At 35.7% G+C, this 19929-nt stretch overlaps 1 protein-coding gene, 1 long non-coding RNA gene and 2 pseudogenes across 2 annotated transcripts; 1 reads left to right on the top strand and 3 right to left on the bottom strand.

The window, feature by feature from the left end:
* Nucleotides 1-806: 806 nt before the first annotated feature.
* Nucleotides 807-2415, bottom strand: LOC125867786 (receptor-like protein kinase HERK 1; annotated as a pseudogene).
* Nucleotides 2416-5471: 3056 nt separating this feature from the next.
* Nucleotides 5472-9822, bottom strand: LOC125867785 (receptor-like protein kinase HERK 1). The gene is made up of 2 exons (XM_049548366.1): nucleotides 8954-9822; nucleotides 5472-5728 (listed from the first exon to the last, which is right to left on the bottom strand). The coding sequence occupies exons 1-2, from the start codon at nucleotides 9658-9660 to the stop codon at nucleotides 5476-5478; spliced, it is 960 nt and encodes a 319-aa protein (XP_049404323.1). The 5' UTR covers nucleotides 9661-9822; the 3' UTR covers nucleotides 5472-5475.
* On the top strand, nucleotides 5849-9432 carry LOC125867794 (uncharacterized). Its single transcript, XR_007446667.1, has 2 exons — nucleotides 5849-5979; nucleotides 9205-9432. It is a non-coding gene; the product is annotated as an uncharacterized LOC125867794 (long non-coding RNA).
* A 7330-nt stretch (nucleotides 9823-17152) lies between the features above and the next one.
* On the bottom strand, nucleotides 17153-19392 carry LOC125867777 (receptor-like protein kinase HERK 1; annotated as a pseudogene).
* Nucleotides 19393-19929: the final 537 nt, after the last annotated feature.

Below are 19929 nucleotides of genomic sequence, written 5' to 3'. Positions count from 1 at the left end.
AAGAGGAATAAAAATGTTGAGTGACATTTATCAAAGATGCAACTTTGCCAGTGTTGAGAAAGAAAATTATGAGGAGGCAATAAAACATGATGTTTGGAAGAAAGTCTTGGCAGAAGAAATTCAGATGATTGAAAAAAATAATACTTGGGAGTGTGTGACTATACCTAAAGAAAGAGAAGTTGTAAGTCTAAAATGGATTTACAAAACCAAACTCAATCAAAAAGGAGATATTCAAAAGCACAAGAGAAAGGCGAAATACAGTTGCAATTATTGTTAGATAGGAGAACAACTTGCTGACATCTTCAACAAAGCACTTCCAAGAGAAAAGTTTTGGTATCTTCGAGAAGGCATTGGAGTTGTCAAGCAAATGCATTAAGGGGAAGTGTTGGAATTAATGCATTCACACCTTGATGTTTAGTCTTCCAATATTGTCTTTTAATTTTTCAAGAAGTCTTTTAGGAATTTGTAATACATGTATCTAATAAATTGTGATACATGTATCTAGTTATTTGTGTAAGACATTTGGTTCTACATTTTATTAGTATAAATAGAGATGTAATAGATGATTCTAAATCATCTCAAGTGGCCTTAAGTAGCCTATATAAAACTAGATCATCTTCTAAAGAAAATATTCTTCTTCTATATTTCCTTGCAGTAATATATCAAACTTTTTGAGTCCTGATTATTACATATACTCAACCTGCACTATACTCAACCTGCACTCCACTCGTGTATTTACTTCTTTATATTTTGATAATCCTTAATGAAAAACCTGGCTCCTCCGCTGCTTGCCGTCAAGATCATCTTATCTTAAATAAGAGACTCTTGGAGACGAAGTGCATATTCCAGTTTCCACAACACATCACCCATTGATGGCCTATCCTCACTAGACAAAGCTAAGCATTTCACCGCTGTTTCTCCAAACTTCCTTAAAATTTCCAAACTTCCTAACAATTGCCACTAGAAGTGACTATATCTATATTTCACGTGTTATATTATTTATTTAACCATATGATCATCAGAAGTGAAACTAATAACCTCTATATTTAAGGCAAATAACATTTGGAGGTTAAATTGCACTAATGGTGTAAAAAAATTATTTAAGTATCTGAGTATAAGGTAATTCCTGATTGTATTTATAGCATAAAATTGGAAACAAAGATGCATTATTGTCATAATCTGGTGATGCAATCTGGGATGATCATAATATCTTTCTTTCTATATATAAAAATCAGAACTTACTTAGATAAAAATTGTTACATAAACAAAAAATGAATCTTCATATGATTCATTAACAAATACTTAAGGAAGGTATGTACCATTTTCACTTTAGTTATCTCGGACATAATTATCATCCCAATTTGATGTTTTGATCGAAGCAGCAGAAGAACTGTCATCAATATGACTGAAATCATTGATTTGCTCGCGAATAGGGATGGTACTGTTTTCTTCAGGATCATCTTGAATGATAGCCTCTTGGAGATGAAGTGAGTACTCCAATTTCCACAGAACATCACCCATTGATGGCCTATTTTTACCAGACAAAGCCAAGCATTTCACCGCTGTTTCTCCAAACTTCCCGAGGGAATCTGGTCTTACTTTGCCAATAAGATTGGGATCTATGATTTGCTCCAGTTGTCCCTTCTTCAGCCACTTCATTGCCCATTCAGATAAGTAGACCTGATCCCTCGGAAGAGATGGATCTACAACAGACCTAGCACAAAGAACTTCTAATAAAACAACACCGAATGAATAAACATCAGATTTTGTTGTCACCTGACTACTTAGATTATATTCAGGGTCAAGGTAGCCCAAAGTTCCTTTCAAGATTGTGGTAACATGAGTTTGTTAAAGCTCAGGCAGTGTCGTGGACAGTCCAAAATCAGTAATTTTTGCCACAAAATTTTCACCAAGCAATATGTTTATAGACTTGACATCACAATGTATAATTCGGCTAGTATGAAGGTAGTGCAGACCTCTGGCTGCCCTGATGCATATCTCCAGCCTCTGCTCCCAGCTCATACTAGGGAGATCTGAGCCATACAAATGACTCCTGAGGTTCCCATTCTCCATGTACTCATAAATTAGAGTCAACTGATTATTTTCATCACAGTATCCAATCAATGAAACCAGATGTGGATGGCAGAACTGTGAGAGAATCTCAATTTCTGTTTGGAACTCTTGAAGACCTTGATTGGATTCAGGCGTACAACTTTTCAAGGCGACCTTTGTTCCATCACACAAAACACCCCTGTAAACCTTCCCAAATCCACCCTCTGCAATGAGAAACTTGTCATCAAAATTGTTAGTTGCTTCCTGCAAAGCTACAAAAGGAACTTGAAAACTTTCAAAAGGAACGCGATAACTCATCGTATCAGTTATGTAAGTTGTTGCCTTGGAATACTTGGTTCCCATGATGGAGTGCAACTAGTATTTGACTGGGCAAACTGCTCCTGTTTTGTTGAGCAAAATCGGAAACTCACAACTAAATCTCCTGATCGGAAGGCTTCACTGTCTCAAAGTTGAAAACATATATAACAGAAGAAAAAAATGAACTCCTAACAGTAAACACGTAGATGAAAATCACAAATACATGTATACCAAACAGAAGCTTGAGGAACCTCTGATTATACCACAACTGAGGAAATTTGGAGAGAAGACAGAGAGATTGATAGTTATTGTGGAAGAGAGAATCGAAAAGAAAATTACCTCTTCGCTAATGGATTTGGGCAATACTTGCGTATATTATATGTATTAAGTAAATTACTTAGTCAAATAGCTTAGATGTTCAGTAATATTTGTTAACAAAAATATTACTCAATAATGGTTATATATTATCTTAAAATGTCATTCGACTTTATTTTTTAATAGAAAAGTTGCTCTACAATTGTCATTTTGTAAACAGATTGAATATTATATGTAAACAGATTGAGTAATATTGCCCCCAATTGCACACGCAAGTGTACGCGGTTGCTCAAGTAATATAGTGGCTCTTAAAAGAACCAGATTATCGAACCCAAAGAACTTGTCAATTAACTATTTTTACTAAATTATACTAATCTAATTATTTATTTAAGAGAGCAACAAAAGAGAAGAATGTAAGAACAAAATAATAAAATTACTTACAATAGTTGGAAAGTCTCAGGGTTGCAACATGTATTAGATTTCATGTATCATATTACTGACTTAGAACTAATTTCAGTTATCAAGTTACTGGTTTATAGGGTTGATGATATGATCCGGGTTATACACCTCTCGTCGCCTACCCCAGTTAGCTATCTAACTACATCGTTAAGCGGGGATAAATAGATTAACTGGCGAGCATTTATATTTCAGCTTATTTCGTAACCAAGCAAGGTGTTCGTCTGGGCGTCACTCCTGAACACTAATCACCTCAATTTAATGGGTGGACCGAGCTCTCTATATTCTCTGGTCTATGTAACCTCTCCTCTCTCAATTTTAAGATTAGACAATATATTTATCTCATGGTGATCAAGCACAAAATACTAAAACAAGAATATAGAAGTAACTTATAATGATAATCAAGAATTAATTCAAAAACCTTAAATAATCAACATTGAATCCGTAGCTACCGCCCTAGAACAAGAGTTTTAGCTACTAATGTTTAAGAAAACAAGAAAGAAGAAAAGAACCCTAAAAAATAGTGGCGACTTTCCCTTCAAAAATGCCTCCTCCTTCCTCTATATTTTTTTCTCTCCAACAGTTATTTTCATGGACTATTTATAAATGTAGAAAACCCTAAATAAAAAAATTAAGTCCAAAATAAATTGGGAAATCAAAACCAAACGAAATTTGATTTCCGCGTGAACAGTGCTCGTCCAAATTATGCGGGTCTTCAATTGTTGCTGCTGCCTGACTCGTGCCCAACAGGTAAGTTTCCTATAGCAACTCTAATTCTTCCTTTTGTAATTCATACAGTTATATATTATAATATTCAATTTAATCAATTAAGTTGTCTGCTTGATTTCATTCTTCAATTTTCCATAATTAATTCGTTTTAGCTTCAGACTTCTTTAACTTTACCCCAATTTAATCCTACAAATAAAATACACTATTTAGCACAATTCATAAAATTCATGCTCAAAAAAGGCAAATATAAATAATAAATGTGAAGCAAATAATGATTAAAAATATATATTTTTGGCCTCACATCAAGTAATATTTTGAATTGTTCCGTGAACTTTTAAGATCTGTAGTTCCATTCTGAAAGCTGAATATATATATTTTATATGACTGTCAAAGCAGCAAACTTCCTTTTGCCTCTTTACAATAAGAAAATGTATAAAGAACTTGAGAAAAAACATATACAATGTGTAACANTTTAACTGAAGAACAAATAACTTTGTAATCATTTATTATGCGATTTCATAATTTTTGTTTATTTGATAAGATTGAATAAACAATTGGGGTTATTTTAATAGTTTTACAACTTATGGGATTTTTATGTTTATGAGAAAATATACAACACAAAAATTCCATATCGCATGTCCAAACAAACCTTCAATTTCATCTCATGATTCCATATCATGATATCATATCGCATGGCCAAACGGGCCCTTAGTCAAATAGCTTAGTCATGATGTTCAGTAATATTTGTTAACAAAAATATTACTCAATGATGGTTATATATTATCTTAAAATGTCATTCAACTTTATTTTTTAATAAAAAAGTTGCTACACAATTGTCATTTTGTAAACAGATCGAATATTATATGTAAACAGATTGAGTAATATTTTGAATTGCTCCGCGAACTTTTAAGATCTGTAGTTCCATTCTGAAAGCTGAATATATTTATTTTATATGACTATGTCAAAGCAGCAAACTTCCTTTTGCCTCTTTACAATAAAAAAATGTCTGAAGAACTTAAAAAAAAACCATATACAATTAATATGTGTAACTGCCGGACACACCTAATAAAATGAAAGAAGAATCCACAGGTAGAGCATTTCAATTTTTCAAAGTTAACTTTCTATATAAAACTCAGAAGACTCTTACAAAAACAAAATATATCTTTATATGATCCACCAACAAAAGTGGAATTAACAAACACCTGAGGATGGTATGCACCATTTTCACTTAGTTATCAACCATCAGACTTAATCAATTTCTAGAAACCCCCTATTCAGCAGCACAGAGATCATCCGAATTTGATGAGATCATCCAGATCTGAGCATCAAATGACTGAAATCATAGACTTGAAGTCAGGGGCAGAGCTACTCTTGCCCGAGGGGTGTCAAGCAGCACTCCTTTGCTGAAAAATTACATTATATATAGGTTAATTTTGCTTTAATAAATATATATACTAGTGTTACACCAATCACTTTTTTTTCTTTCTAAATAAACTAAAACGACATGCACATTACAGCCTTTCTCATGTATTTACTTTTTTATATTCTAACAATCCTTAATGAAAATCCTAGCTCCTCCGCTGCTTGCCGTCAGATCATCTTATCTTAAATAAGAGACTCTTGGAGACGAAGTGCATATTCCAATTTCCACAACACATCACCCATTGATGGCCTATCTCCACTAGACAAAGCTAAGCATTTCACCGCTGTTTCACCAAATTTCCTGAGGGACTCTGGTCTTATTTTGGCTGCAAGATTGGGATCTATGATTTGTTCCAACTGTCCCTTATTATGCGAGTCCACTGCCCATTCAGCTAAACTAACCATCTCCCTTGGAAGAGATTGAACTATGGCAGGCCTAGCACAAAGAACTTCGAATAAAACAACACCGAAAGAATAAACATCAGATTTTTCTGTCAGTTGTCCCCTATTAAAATATTCAGGGTCAAGGTAGCCTATAGTTCCTTGCACAAGGGTACTAAGATGGGTTTGATCAAGCTCAGTCCCTTTCTTGGATAGTCCAAAATCAGTAATTTTTGCCACAAAATTCTCATCAAGCAATATGTTTATAGACTTGACATCACGATGTATAACTGCGCTAGTATGAAGGTAATGCAGACCTCTGGCTGCCCCGATGCATATCTCCAGCCTCTGCTCCCAGCTCATACTTGGTAGATCTGACCCATACAAATGGCTCCTGAGGTTCCCATTCTCAATGTAGTCATAAACTAGAATCATCTCATTTCTTTCATCACAGTATCCTATCAATGAAACCAAATGCGGATGGCTGCAAAAAGAGAGAATCTCAATTTCTGTTTGGAACTCTTCAATACCTTGTGAGGACTCACGCTTACACCTCTTCAGGACCACCTTTGTTCCATCACGCAAAACACCCCTGTAAACTTTCCCAAAGCCACCCAATCCAATGTGAAACTTCTCATCGAAGTTGTTAGTTGCTTCCTGCAAATCTACAAAAGGAACTCGAAAACTTTCAAAAGGAACGCGATAACTCGAGTTTAAAGCATCATTTATGGAATTTGTTGCCTTGGAATACTTGCTTCCCATGGTTGAGTATTACTAATAACCTTCAAATAACATTATTTAAGCTATCACTGAGCACAAGGTAATTTCTGACTGTGTTTTTTGTAGAATAAATCTGAAAACAGAGATGCATTAATTTATCACCTAGTTTTACTATTAAAGAACTATTCAGGAAAACAACTCCCAGAAATAAATTCACATAATAAGAGCATCAAAATTATATAGATAAAGTAGAGAAAATTAAAAATATGCATCTGAAAGGATAAGAACGGAATATGTTGTGGGGTCCATCCAATTATTCAAGGTTTTCATTTGCTGTTCAAAGTCAAAGGTCTTCATTTGCTCCTCAAATGTCTTTAAAAGCTGCAACGGTGCAAAAATGTCAAAGAGCCTTTATTTGTAAAAAAATGTCAAAAGATATTTGAATTGTTGCTTTTCATTGATGTCATTAATGACATCAATAGGATATATTTCTCTTATAAATGGAGAGCTTCTGCTCTCATTTAACACCAAAAACATAGAGAATATTAGAGAGCAAAGTAAGTTTATAATAGACTATACAAGAAAATAATCTGTGAAGGAAAAAATAGAGTGTGAACAATATTTTAGTGAGATGAAAAATTATAAGAGGGTTATTTTTTTTAGTGTGTAATAGTCACTTTGAGTATTGTACTTGTGACTATACAGTGTAAAATTTCTTGCTATAGTGATATCAATTGTTTCACGTAAAATTTTTGGTGTTATTATTTTTCTCAATTTATCCTCATTATATTGATTGTATATAATTTTGTGTTAGTCCTCATTTTTTCCAACAAACTGATATTAAAGCTTTAATTTGCAATATCTTTATTTTGGGGAAACGATGGAAGCCAACACAACTAGAATGATTATTTTGAATGGAGTTAATTATGCTATTTGGAAGGAGAAAATGGAAGATTTGCTCTATATTAACAATGTTTATCAACCAGTCTTTATCACTATAAAGCCTGATGATAAAACAAATGAAGAGTGGAATTTGTTGCACAGACAGTTTTGTGGATTTATTAGGCAATGGGTTGATGACAATGTGTTGAACCATATTTCTGTAGAGACAAATGCTCGGACCCTATGAAAGTATCTTGAAAGTTTGTATTCTCGGAAGACTGAAAACAATAAAATGTTCTTGATAAAACAGATGTTAAGCTTAAAATATCATGATAGTTCTCCGATGACAAATCATCTGAATAACTTAGAGGAGATCATGAACAAGTTATTTGTTATGGGCATTAAATTTGATGAAGAAATTCAAGGTTTGCTTCTACTTGGTTCACTACCAGACTCTTGGGAAACGTTTAGAACTTCATTATTAAATTATGTTACGGATGATGTGATCTCTATGAATCTCATCAAGAGCAATTTATCGAGAAATGAGAAGAAAAATTCAAGGTTCTTCTTCGTCGAATGTCCTAGTGTATGGTCAAAGGGGGAGAATCAAGAACCATGGTTCTTAGAATATAATATAATAAAATATGAGCAAATCCAGAGGCAGATGTAAGAATATTGAGTGTTATCATTGTGCCATGAAAGAGCACAAAAAATTTGCCGGAAGTTGAAGAAGGAGAACAAAGATGACAAAGAGGAAAATAAAAAAGAGGAATCTTGAGAGGAGTTTTGACCATATATTTTTGTGTTAGTCCACGTTTTTTCCAACATGTGTGAGGGACAGTCTCTTAGAGATCCTAGAAGAGTCGTTACACAATGCCAACTTCCGTTTGCCTATTTACAATAAGAAAATGGATAACCATGTTTTTGCTTCCGCAAGGTTGTAACATGATGAGGGAATATAGGTATCAACGAATTACGTTCTAGAGCTCAAAATTGTTTAATGTTTTGAAAAGCCATTTTGCTGACAAGATGTTAATAGAATAATTTTTTTTATGTATGAATAATGTGAAACTTTCTATATAAAACTCAGAGAGATATTCCACAGGTAGAGCAATTAAGGCATGTTTACGGTGTTAACTTTCTATAGAAAACTCAGATATTTGTAGAAATAAATTGTTAGAAGCACCTAAAATCAATCTTCATATATATGAGGCATGAACAAATGTGGAATTGGCAAACACTTAAAGATGGTCTGTACCACATTCACATAGTTATCCACCCACGGACCCCAGACTACTAGTGCGATCATCTAAATTTGATTTCTCGATTTGAGCAGCAGAAGAACTGACATCAACATGCCTGAAACCATTGACTTAATGGAGAGAGGTTGCTAACACGGATGGTACCATTTTCTTCAGGATCATCTTAAATGACAGGCTCTTGGAGATGAAGTGCATACTCCAGATTCCATTGCACCTCATTCATAGATGGCCTCTCTACACCAGAATCAGCTAAGCATTTCACCGCTGTTTCTCCAAACTTCTTGAGGGAATCTGGTCTAATTTTGCCAACAAGATTGGGATCTATGTTTTGTTCCAACTGTCCCTTCTTCTGACAATTCATCGCCCATCTTGCTAAGTTGATCTGCTCCCTCGGAAGAGATGGAGTTACGACAGACCTAGCACAAAGAACTTCAAATAAAACAACACCGAAAGAATAAACATCAGATTTTTCTGTCAGCTGTTGCCTTCTATAATACTCAGGGTCAAGGTAGCCCAGAGTTCCTTTCACGAATGTGGTCACATGAGTTTGATCAAGCTCAGGCACTTTCTTGGATAGTCCAAAATCAGTAATTTTTGGCACAAAATTCTCATCAAGCAATATGTTTGTAGATTTGACATCACGATGTATAACTCTGCTAGTATGAAGGTAGTGAAGACCTCTGGCTGCCCCGATGCATATCTCCAGCCTCTGCTCCCAGCTCAAAGTGGGTAGATTTGAGCCATACAAATGGCTACGGAGATTCCCATTCTCCATGTAGTCATAAATTAGAATCATCTCATTTCTTTCATTACAGTATCCAATCAATGAAACCAGATAGGGATAACGGAACTGAGAGAGCGTCTCAATTTCTTTTAGAAACTCGGCAGGACCTTGTATGGACTTAGGACCATACCTTTTCAAGGCGACCTTTGTGCCATCACATAAAACACCCCTGTAAACCATTCCAAAGCCACCCACTCCAATTACCCAACTCTCATCAAAGTTGTTAGTTGCTTCCTGCAAAGCCACAAAAGGAACTTGTAAACTATCAAAAGGAGTGAGACAACTCGGCTCTGCAACGCTCTTTATGAAACTTGTTTTTTTCGAATAATTGTTTCCCATTGTGTGTGGAGTGCAACTTCTAATAATTTGTGAAATCCATATCTTTGATTGGGCAAGCTGCTCCTCTTTATCAAAATTCAGAACTCATAGACTCACAAGTATTAATGTGCAAACTGTTTAGTGAGAGAGAATCAAAAAGACAAATACCTATATCTGGCGCCATGCCAACCCACTATGTAACTTTTGAATGTCTCTTTGTTTTTTACCAGTAAGTGTATGTCACACTCACACCCCAATATAATTATCACACATACCATTATTATTAATTAATAAAAAGAAAAACACTTTTAAAAAGTTTTAGATAAAATTATTCCTTATACAAGGGATAAGGTATATTTTTATCATTTTTAATGCCTTAAAAGTTTATTAAAGTGGAGTATCTTTTGATCCCACCAATAAAATGGCTTTCAAAACCAATAATGACTGTAAAACAGATTACTACAAAAAACGGGCGATTTTTCGATCAGTTCAAAAGTCTATAAAAATGTCACAATTTTGTAAAGAAATGACACTCGACTCTAACTCAACTGAGGACCACACCTTGTAAAGACTCAGGACCACACCTTTTCAAGGCCACTTTTGTGCCATCACATAAAACACCCCTGTAAACCTTTCCAAAGCCACCCACTCCAATGACCATACTCTCATCAAAGTTGTTAGTTGCTTCCTGCATAGCTACAAAAGGAACTCGAAAACTTTTAGAAGGAGCCAGACAGTTCGGCTCTGAAATGCTATATATGAAACTTGTTTTTTTTCGAATAATTGTTTCCCATTTTGTGTAGAGTGCAACTTCTAATAATTTGTGAAATCCATATCTTTGATTGGGCAAGCTGCTCCTATTTATCTTAATCAAAATTCAAAACTCAGACTCAGAAGTATTACTGTACAAACTGTTTAGTGAGAGAGAATCAAAAAAAAAAATACCTATATCTGGCGCCATGCCAACCCACTAAGTAACTTTCGAATATGTCTCATTGTTTTTTATCAGTAAGTGTATGTCACACTCACACCCCAATATCACACATACTGTTAACCACAGTTGTAGGTTAGCAAGCTACCATGGTTAAATGTGATGTAGTTAGAAAAGTTCGTTAGAGTTAAAGCTGAGTCAGCAAGTTAGTTAGGAGTTTGTTAGTTGTCAGACTAACTACTCTGCCTATAAATACATGCTTGATGTGCCGCAAAATCGTGGCACTTTTGATGCTTAATAACTATGAACTAATATTGGAATTAAGTGAAATTTTGGATTATTTAATGGATTTGTTAAATGTGTAGGCAGAATCTGGGTTGTATAGAAAAGTGGAAAAAGAAGCAGAACTGATGTTGACCAAGTGAAGTTCACGGCCAACTTCACGGACCGTGAACTTCATTACGGTCCGTGGTTGAGCTCATGAAAGTGAGGTAGTGCTGGGCCTTGAGAAGATGAAGAGCAGGAATAACCCAGTGAAGCCCACAAAGGGTTCTATCTCTCTTGCTTTCCTGTATCTTATCTGCATTTCATTTGCTTAGTGTTGTGTAGTTTACAAGCACTCCATTAGTGGAGTTGACATGGTATCAGAGCACAACACGATCCTAGGGAAGTGAAGATCACGAGCAGAAGCAGCAGAGGTGCTTAGATTCGAAGCTGAAAGTCCTTCGAAGTCGCCAGTAAGCATCAATCCTTTCTAAGCTGATATCCATGGAAAATCCAGCTGAAATTGCTGCAAACCTGCAATCAAATGCAACACAAGGACATTCAACTGGTGGATCGATGAGTTTCATTGTTCCTACCATTGATCACAATCAGCCACTGTACCTACAACCTAATGATACTCCAGGTAGCTCCCTCATCTCTCTTCAGCTTACTGGCTCAGAGAACTATGCTATTTGGAATAGATCTATGCGTATAGGACTGGTAGGAAAGAGTAAACTAGGATTCATAGATGGTCGATTTCCTAAGTCTAAATTCTCTACTGAACTGTGTGATATATGGGGAAAATGTAATGTTGTAGTGCTCTCATAGATCATGAATGCTGTGAGGCCTGAATTACTTAGCAGTATAGTATACAGTGGAGATGCTCATAAAGTGTGGTGTGATCTAAGAGAAAGGTTCGATAAAATCAATGGAGCTCATGTTTTTCAACTTCATAAGGAAATACACAGCTTAACTCAGGGAACAATGTCAGTGACTGATTACTACACTACACTTAAAGGACTTTGGAATGAGTATGACTCTATTATGCCATGTCCAGGATGTAATTGTCCTGAATCTGAAAAATTCCAAGGGCATTGTGAGTATCAAAGGGTACTGGAGTTTCTAATGGGGCTAAATGAGACCTACTCAGCAGCTAGGGGTCAAATTTTGATGCAGTCTCCAACTCCTAATCTCAACAAAGTGTTTTCTCTGGTTATAGATCATGAAAGTCAGAGGAACTTAGCAGGTCATGAAGTCTCTCTTTCTAAGATTGTTGAGAGTACAGCTATGTTCAGTCAGAAAGGAGGAAATAATGGTAACTCAGGTAGAGGTCAGCCTGATAATGTTCCTTTTGGACATCAACTATGAGGTAATGGTGGTAATCAAGGGAGAGGTCACTATGACAGTCAATATAATCCAAACAGAACTCAGAAGCCTCTCATTGTATGTGAAGTCTGTGGGTTCAGATGACACACCAAGGATCAGTGCTTCAAGGTCAAAGGATATCCAGTTGGCTAGAAGTCAAAGAGGAAAACTGGTAATGTAAGTTCTTTTGTTAATCATGTTGAAGCTCCTAATCCAGCAGGATCCACACATATTGGAGAAAATTTTCCAGCCAACCAGCCCTCTACATCTCCTGCAGCCTTCTTTACATCAGATCAGTATAATCAAATAATGCAACTTCTAGCTAAATGAAGCAACACTGGTGGAGATTCCTCAACTAAGGCTGCTACAGCAGGTAGAATTCTATCTGCACTAGTAACCAAACAGGTAGATAATGAGTGGATCATTGACACATGAGCTTCTAATCACATGACATCTAAGGTTGACATTTTAAATCAATTCACCACTGCTTCTAAATCTGAAAGAAGACAGGTTTTTTTTTTTTTTTCAATGGAAATGTTGTGTCAGTGTCACATATTGGTAGTACTACTGTTCTTGGGGACAATGTGATTGGAAATGTTCTCTTTGTGCGTGACTTCAAATGCACCTTATTGTCTGTGTCACAATTAATAAAGGAACTCAATTGCATGGTTGTGTTCTTCCCTGAATTTTGTGTTTTACAGGATCTCTCAAATGGACAGGTCAAAGGGATTGGTAGAGAAGATCAAGGTCTCTACATCCTCAAAGATGACTTCACACACTCAGCAGCACATACATCATGCAGTCAACCTCCTATTACTAGTAACACTGACTCCAGCACTTTATGGCACAGAAGACTAGGGCATGCTCATGTGGAAATACTGAAGAAATCTGGAAGTCTAGATGGATTAGAGAATGTAATAAGTCCTCCCTGTATTGTCTGTCCACCAGCTAAGCAGTCAAAACTTCATTTTCCTATAAGTAGTCACAATTCCAAGGCATTGTTTGATTTAGTTCGCTGTGACATTTGGGGCCTTTACAGGTTCCCACTCATGCTGGGATGAAATACTTTGTAACCATTGTTGATGATTTCTCTAGATTCACCTGGTTATTTCTCATAGCATCTAAATCAGACACAATTGTAGTGCTCAGAAATTTTTTTGCTCAGGTTCAAACATTATTTTCCACATGTGTTGAAGTTTTTAGAACTGATAATGGAAGTGAATTTTTTAGTAACTCTTGTCAATCTCTGTTGTCCTCTCTTGGCATTTCACATCAAAGTTCTTGTGTATATACCCCCCCCAACAGAATGAGGTGGCTGAAAGAAAGCATAGAACCATTTTAGACATGGCAAGAGCCCTAAGATTCCAAGCTGCTGTCCCTTTGAGATTCTGGGGTGAGTGTGTCACCACATCAGTGTATATTCTCAACAGACTTCCTTCTAAACTTTTGTCCTATAAATCTCCTTTTGAGTTGCTTTACAACCATCCTCCATCTCTTTCTCATCTAAGGACTTTTGGCTGTCTATGATATGCTACTTGTCTTAAGATTTCTGATAAGTTCTCTCCTAGAGCCATTCCTGCAGCACTATTAGGCTACTCCAATTCTCAAAAAGGCTATCTCTTATATGATCTCCACTCCAAGTCCCTGTTTGTTAGCAGACATGTAGTGTTTAAAGAGGATGTGTTTCCTTTTAAGGATGTTAAGCCCTCATCTGATCTTGTTTTTCCAGTTCTTACTATGGTGTTTTCTGATGATGTGGACTCCTCATCTCATGAGCACCCTGTAGTTCCTCCTCCAACTGTTGCCATCCCCTCTCCTACTATGCCTTCCTCACTTACAGAAGAATCTCTACCACCTCCTACTCAACCTCCTCCTCCCAGAAAGTCCTCTAGACCTGTCAAACCTCCTTTGTGGCTTCAAGACTTTGTTACTAAGCCTAAAAGCAATTTTTGTGTCTTTCCTATTTCCAATCATGTCTTATATACCAATTTGTCTCCTTCATATCAGTCCTGTCTCAATGCTTTCTCTGCAATCACTGAGCATTCTTCATTTAGGGAAACTTCCCTTGATCCTCAGTGGGTTCATGCCATGCAACTTGAGATAGATGCCTTAGAACAGAATAACACTTGGTCAGTGGTTGATTTACCCACGGTAAAAAGCCCATTGGGTGCAGATGGATATATAAAGTTAAGTACAAGTCCACATGAGAAGTTGAGAGGTTGAAGGCCAGGCTAGTTGCCAAGGGCTATAGTCAAAGGGAGGGTCTGGACTATGGAGAAACGTTCAGTCCTATGGCTAAAATGGTGATTGTCGGTCTGTTGTTACTTTGGTTGCTTTTAAAGGTTGGTCTGTCCAACAAATGGATGTTCACAATGCATTTCTCAATGGTAATCTTCTTGAGAAGGTGTACATGTCCATTCATTCAGGGTTTGCTAGACAGGGGGAGAATGGTACTAAAGTGTGCAAACTGCACAAGTCTCTATATGGCCTTAAACAGGCTCCTAGACAATGGAACTTCAAGTTAACATAAGTATTGATTCAGTTAGGCTTTCATCAAAGCCAGTATGACTACTCACTTTTTATCAAACATGAGCAAACTGACATAGTCGTTGTGTTAGTCTATGTAGATGATCTACTCATAACTGGCAGCAGGCAATCACTTGTAGACACTACTAAGGAGGATCTACAGAAACAGTTCAAGATGAAAGACCTGGGTGACCTCAAGTTCTTCTTAGGGATTGAATGTGCCAGATCAAGTAGGGGAATTCATATGTCACAGAGAAAGTATGCAATAGAATGGATTGCTGAGTGTGGACTAGGTGGAGCCAGACCTGTTGCAACTCCTTTAGAACAAAATGAGAAGCTAACCTCTGTACAATTTGATGAATGCATTAAACTGGAAAAGAAGCATGAAGATCCTATACTACAGAATCCTAGTAGATACCAAATACTAGTAGGAAGGTTGTTGTATCTCACCATAACCAGACCTGACTTATCATTCTCAGTCCAAGTCCTGAGTCAATACATGCACGCTCCTAAGGAATCTCACATGGAGGAAGCACTAAGAGTAGTCAGATACATAAAAGAGGCTCCAGATCTGGGGTTGTTTATGCCAGCAGAAAACACCAGTCAACTACTTGCATATTGTGATTCTGACTGGGGGTCTTGCAGTGAAACAAGAAGATCAGTAACTGGTTATCTAGTCAAGTTTGGAGCATTGATATCCTGGAAGTCAAAGAAACAAGAGATAGTATCTAGAAGTTCAGCTGAAGCTGAATTCAAAAGTATGGCAAATAGTGCTGCTGAGATCACTTGGTTGGTGGGATTGTTTAAAGAATTTGGAGTCCATATTGAACTACCAGTAACCATGGTCTGTGATAGCAAAGCAGCAATTCAAATTGCTGCAAATCCTATCTTCCATGAAAGGACTAAACATATAGATATTGACTGTCATCATGTAAGGGAGAAAATCTGTCAAGGTTTACTAAAAACTCAGTATATAAATACAAGGGATCAATTGGCTGACTTACTGACCAAGGGACTGGGAAAAGCTCAACACCAACTGTTGATGAATGATCTAGGGATGATGAACCTGTTTAAACCATGAGCTTGAGGAGGAGTGTTAACCACAGTTGTAGGTTAGCAAGCTACCATGGTTAAATGTGATGTAGTTAGAAAAGTTAGTTAGAGTTAAAGCTAAGTCAGCAAGTTATTTAGGAGTTTGTTAGTTGTCAGACTAACTACTCTAAATACATGCTCCATGTGGGTGAAATGTAAGCTGAAATAATGCATCAATAAACAGTTTTCTTTCTCTCTTGCTTCCCTGTATCTTATCTGCATTTCATTAACTTAGTGTTGTGTAGTTTACAAGATCCATTAATGGAGTTGACACATACCATTATTATTAATTAATAAAAGAAAAAACACTTTAAAGAAGTTTTAGATAAAATTATTCCTTATATAAGGGATAAGGTATATTTTTATCATTTTTAATGCCTTAAAAGTTTATTAAAATGGAGCATCTTTGATCCAACCAATAAAATGGCTTTCAAAACCAATAATGACTGTAAGAAAGATTACTACAAAAAACCAACCAATCGGGCTATTTTTCGATCAGTTCAAAAGTCTATAACCTATCGTGTTTGTGATAGTCACTGTTAATTTTTATGACAATTTTGTAAAGACGTGCAAGTCTAACTAAACCTCAAAAATTAGCTCATAAAGAGAGGATTGTCCAAGACCATCAATTCATTTCTCAACTCTAACAGATGTTGGCTAAATGCTCCACTTAAAAGCATGGAAGAGGTATATACATCATCACTCTCTTGACTCTTCTTTTCCCTCCAGGCTTGCTACTTGTTTGGTTTCAAAGCAACATACAGTGACAAGTGATTACTATGTCAACTTGATTCATTTTTGAACTTATTATAGAATGGTAAAATAGGGATGAGCTGATAAAATATAAGCAAATAAATGTAGATAAATATTCTTTCTGTTCAATAATAGTTATCTACTATTGACTTAACATAGAGATTAAGAAGCAGTAAATAATAGAGGCAAGTTTACCAAATCACCCTTGTTAAATATAAGCATTAAAATGAATAGTATTTAATAATAAGGGTAAAATAGACGCAACATGATAAATTGTTCATCGATTTTATAAACTGGACAAGTATTGTTGAATATCTCAAAATAGTATAGTAGACAAGTAAAGATGGACGGAGGAAGTAGAGTTTATCTCCGGTGATCAATTACAAGTTCCAAGCACTCAAAAGTCTTGAAAAATTTGAGTATGTTCCTTTTTCCAAAACGTTATTTAGTACCCTTCACTGATTTAAGAGGCCAGGGATTCTTTTTAATAGAATGATTTTCTACGTACAAATAACTTATTAGAAACCATATACAGCATGTTAAACAATCGGACACATGCAACAAAATGAAGATAGGATCAACAGGTAGAGCAATGCATGTTTTCAAAGTTAATTTTCGATATAAAACTCAGAAATTTGTAGAATAAATTGTTAGAAATTCATAAAATTAATCTTCATATGATGCAGTAGAAGTGACATCAACATGACTGAAACCATTGACTTGTTGGAGAGAGCTCACCAACACGGATAATAACATTTTCTTCCGGATCATCTTGAATGACAAGCCTCTTGGAGATGAAGTGCATACTCTAAATTCCACAGCACATCACCCATAGATGGCCTATCTACACCAAAATCGGCTAAGCATTTCTCCGCTGTTTCTCCAAACTTGCTGAGGGAATCTGGTCTTATTTTGCCAACAAGATTGGGATCTACGATTTGTTCCAGTTTTCCCTTCTTCTGCCACTTCTTTGCCCATTCAGTTATGTGGACCTGCTCCCTCGGAAGAGATGGATCTAGGGCATGCCTAGCACAAAGAACTTCACATAAAACAACACCGAAGGAATAAACATCAGATTTTTCTGTCAGCTGTTGCCTTCTAAAATATTCAGGGTCCAAGTAGCCATAAGATCCTTTCACGAGTGTGCTAACATGAGTTTGATCAAGCTCAGGCCCTTTCTTGGATAGTCCTAAATCAGTAATTTTTGGCACAAAATTCTCATCAAGCAATATGTTTGTAGACTTGACATCACGATGTATAATTCCGCTAGTATGAAGGTACTGAAGACCTCTGGCTGCCCCGATGCATATCTCCAGCCTCTGTTCCCAGCTCATCTTGGGTAGACATAGATCTGAGCCATACAAATGGCTCCTGAGGTTCCCATTCTCCATGTAGTCGTAAATTAGAATCATCTCATTTTTTTCATCACAGTATCCAATCAATGAAACCAAATAGGGATGACGGCACTGAGAGAGTGTCTCAATTTCTGTTCGGAACTCTTCAATACCTTGTTCAGACTCATGCTTACGCCTTTTCAGGGCGACCTTTGTGCCATCACACAAAACACCCCTGTAAACCTTCCCAAAGACACCCATTCCAACTAACAACTTGTCATCAAAGTTGTTAGTTGCTTCCTGCAAAGCTACCAAAGGAACTCGAAAACTTTCAAAAGAAGCGAGACAACTCGAGTTTGAAGCATTATTTATGGAAGTTGTTCCCTTCGAATACTTGTTTCCCATGGTGTGTGCACCACTACTAAATTGTGGAATCCATGTCTTTCACTGGACGCAATCTGCTCCTATTTATCTTAAGCAAAATCCAAAATTCAAAAGTTAATTATCTCATGATCACAAGGTTTCATAGTGTCATAGTTTACAACATATAGCATGTGTTTGGTACAAGAGGAAAATATTTTGTGAAATAATTTTTCTAAAAAAAAAAAAGCAAATTCCTTAAAATTGATTTTTTTAGTGGCAAGGAAAAATAAGTTTTATAATCAATCTTCCAAGTTCATGTCTTCTCCCAAGAAAACGCCCAAAACAGTCCCTTATTTTTGGGTTAAGACTCAAAGTCACGTTGAGTATTCACATAGAGCATTAATAATCTCTCATGTTTGCAATATTGGTGCATTTTTTGTCCTCCAAACTTTTACACATTTTAATATAAATTTTGTCCACAATTTATATATATATATATTAGAAATAATAACTCCATGTGAAAGAAAATAAGAAGAAAACATCTGGTTTTGTTTAGTACAAATATTATTGCAGCTAAAATTGAAAGGTTCATCATGTTGATTTCACGCTGCAATAATATTTCTATTAAACTAAACAATATGTTGTTCTTCTCACCTTTCTCACCTGCAATTATTAATATATGAAAAGATTATTGAACATTTTATATATAAAATTATGAAAAAAAATTAATGTTAGAAAATAAGTAAAAGTTTGATAGAGGATCAAAAGTGTACCAATAATGCAAACATGAACATGTGAAAATTTAAGAACTATTTTGGGCTTTTTCTCTCTTCTCTCTATCCTTCAACTCCTAACCCTCGACCATTCCAACCCCCGCCGCCCCCAAACTCACTCCCACTGCCCACTCCATCCTATCCCTATAATATTCTCGTAGATTATAAGTATATAAATACTTTGTTATCAAACGTTAGAAAATAAGCATAAATCTCGCATATTTTTCAAATATGAGTAACACAAAAAGGTAAAGGTTAAGCAAGTGGATTTACCTGTAGAGTGGAGATTTGGAGATTAAAGAGCGAGAAGTATTGGTATGCTCCTCTCCCTCTATCTCTATATACTGTTTAGTGAGAGAGAATCGAAAAGACAAATACCTCGATATGGCGCGGTTTATTCACATGTAGGGGTGTGCTATGTGAATCTGTTCGATTTTATGAATTATCGGTTTGATTTAATAATTTTCAATTTTTAAATATGTTAAATCAATTATCAAATTGTTATGATATTTTTTACTAGTTTCTTTTATTCTTAAAGGCGGTTTTCGATTTAACCAATAAAAAAATGTTTATAAAATAGTTATACGACCTTTCCAACAATTTGACGTGACGACAATAATGTAATATTACAAAATACACATAAAATAGAAACGGTAATAAAAGCAATTAACTTGAAAATAATTATACAAGTGCAACCTTGCGGAGATAGTAACCAATAAGGTATTGTTTATGTAGGGGTAAATAGTGAATTACTATTGTTTTAATGCGTTATCGATTTATTCAATAACCCAATATTAAAAACATAATATCGAATCAATAACCTGATAATTTTATTTTATAAAATCATTAAAAACTCATTAACTCAATAACACAATAACAATTACCCGAT

The sequence above is a fragment of the Solanum stenotomum genome, chromosome 6 (genome assembly GCF_019186545.1).
Source record: "Solanum stenotomum isolate F172 chromosome 6, ASM1918654v1, whole genome shotgun sequence".
Taxonomy (NCBI): domain Eukaryota; kingdom Viridiplantae; phylum Streptophyta; class Magnoliopsida; order Solanales; family Solanaceae; genus Solanum; species Solanum stenotomum.
This window is presented reverse-complemented; position numbering and strand designations above follow the sequence as displayed.

Bases quoted from the DNA above. Each gene is read 5' to 3' on its own strand.
- LOC125867785 (XM_049548366.1), bottom strand. From the start codon at position 9,660: ATGGGAAACAATTATTCGAAAAAAACAAGTTTCATAAAGAGCGTTGCA. The intron at 5,729-8,953 runs GTCTGTCGTAAC...TCTTTGTGCTAG, and splicing joins TTTGAAGTTCTTTGTGCTAG to GCCTGCCATAGTTCAATCTC.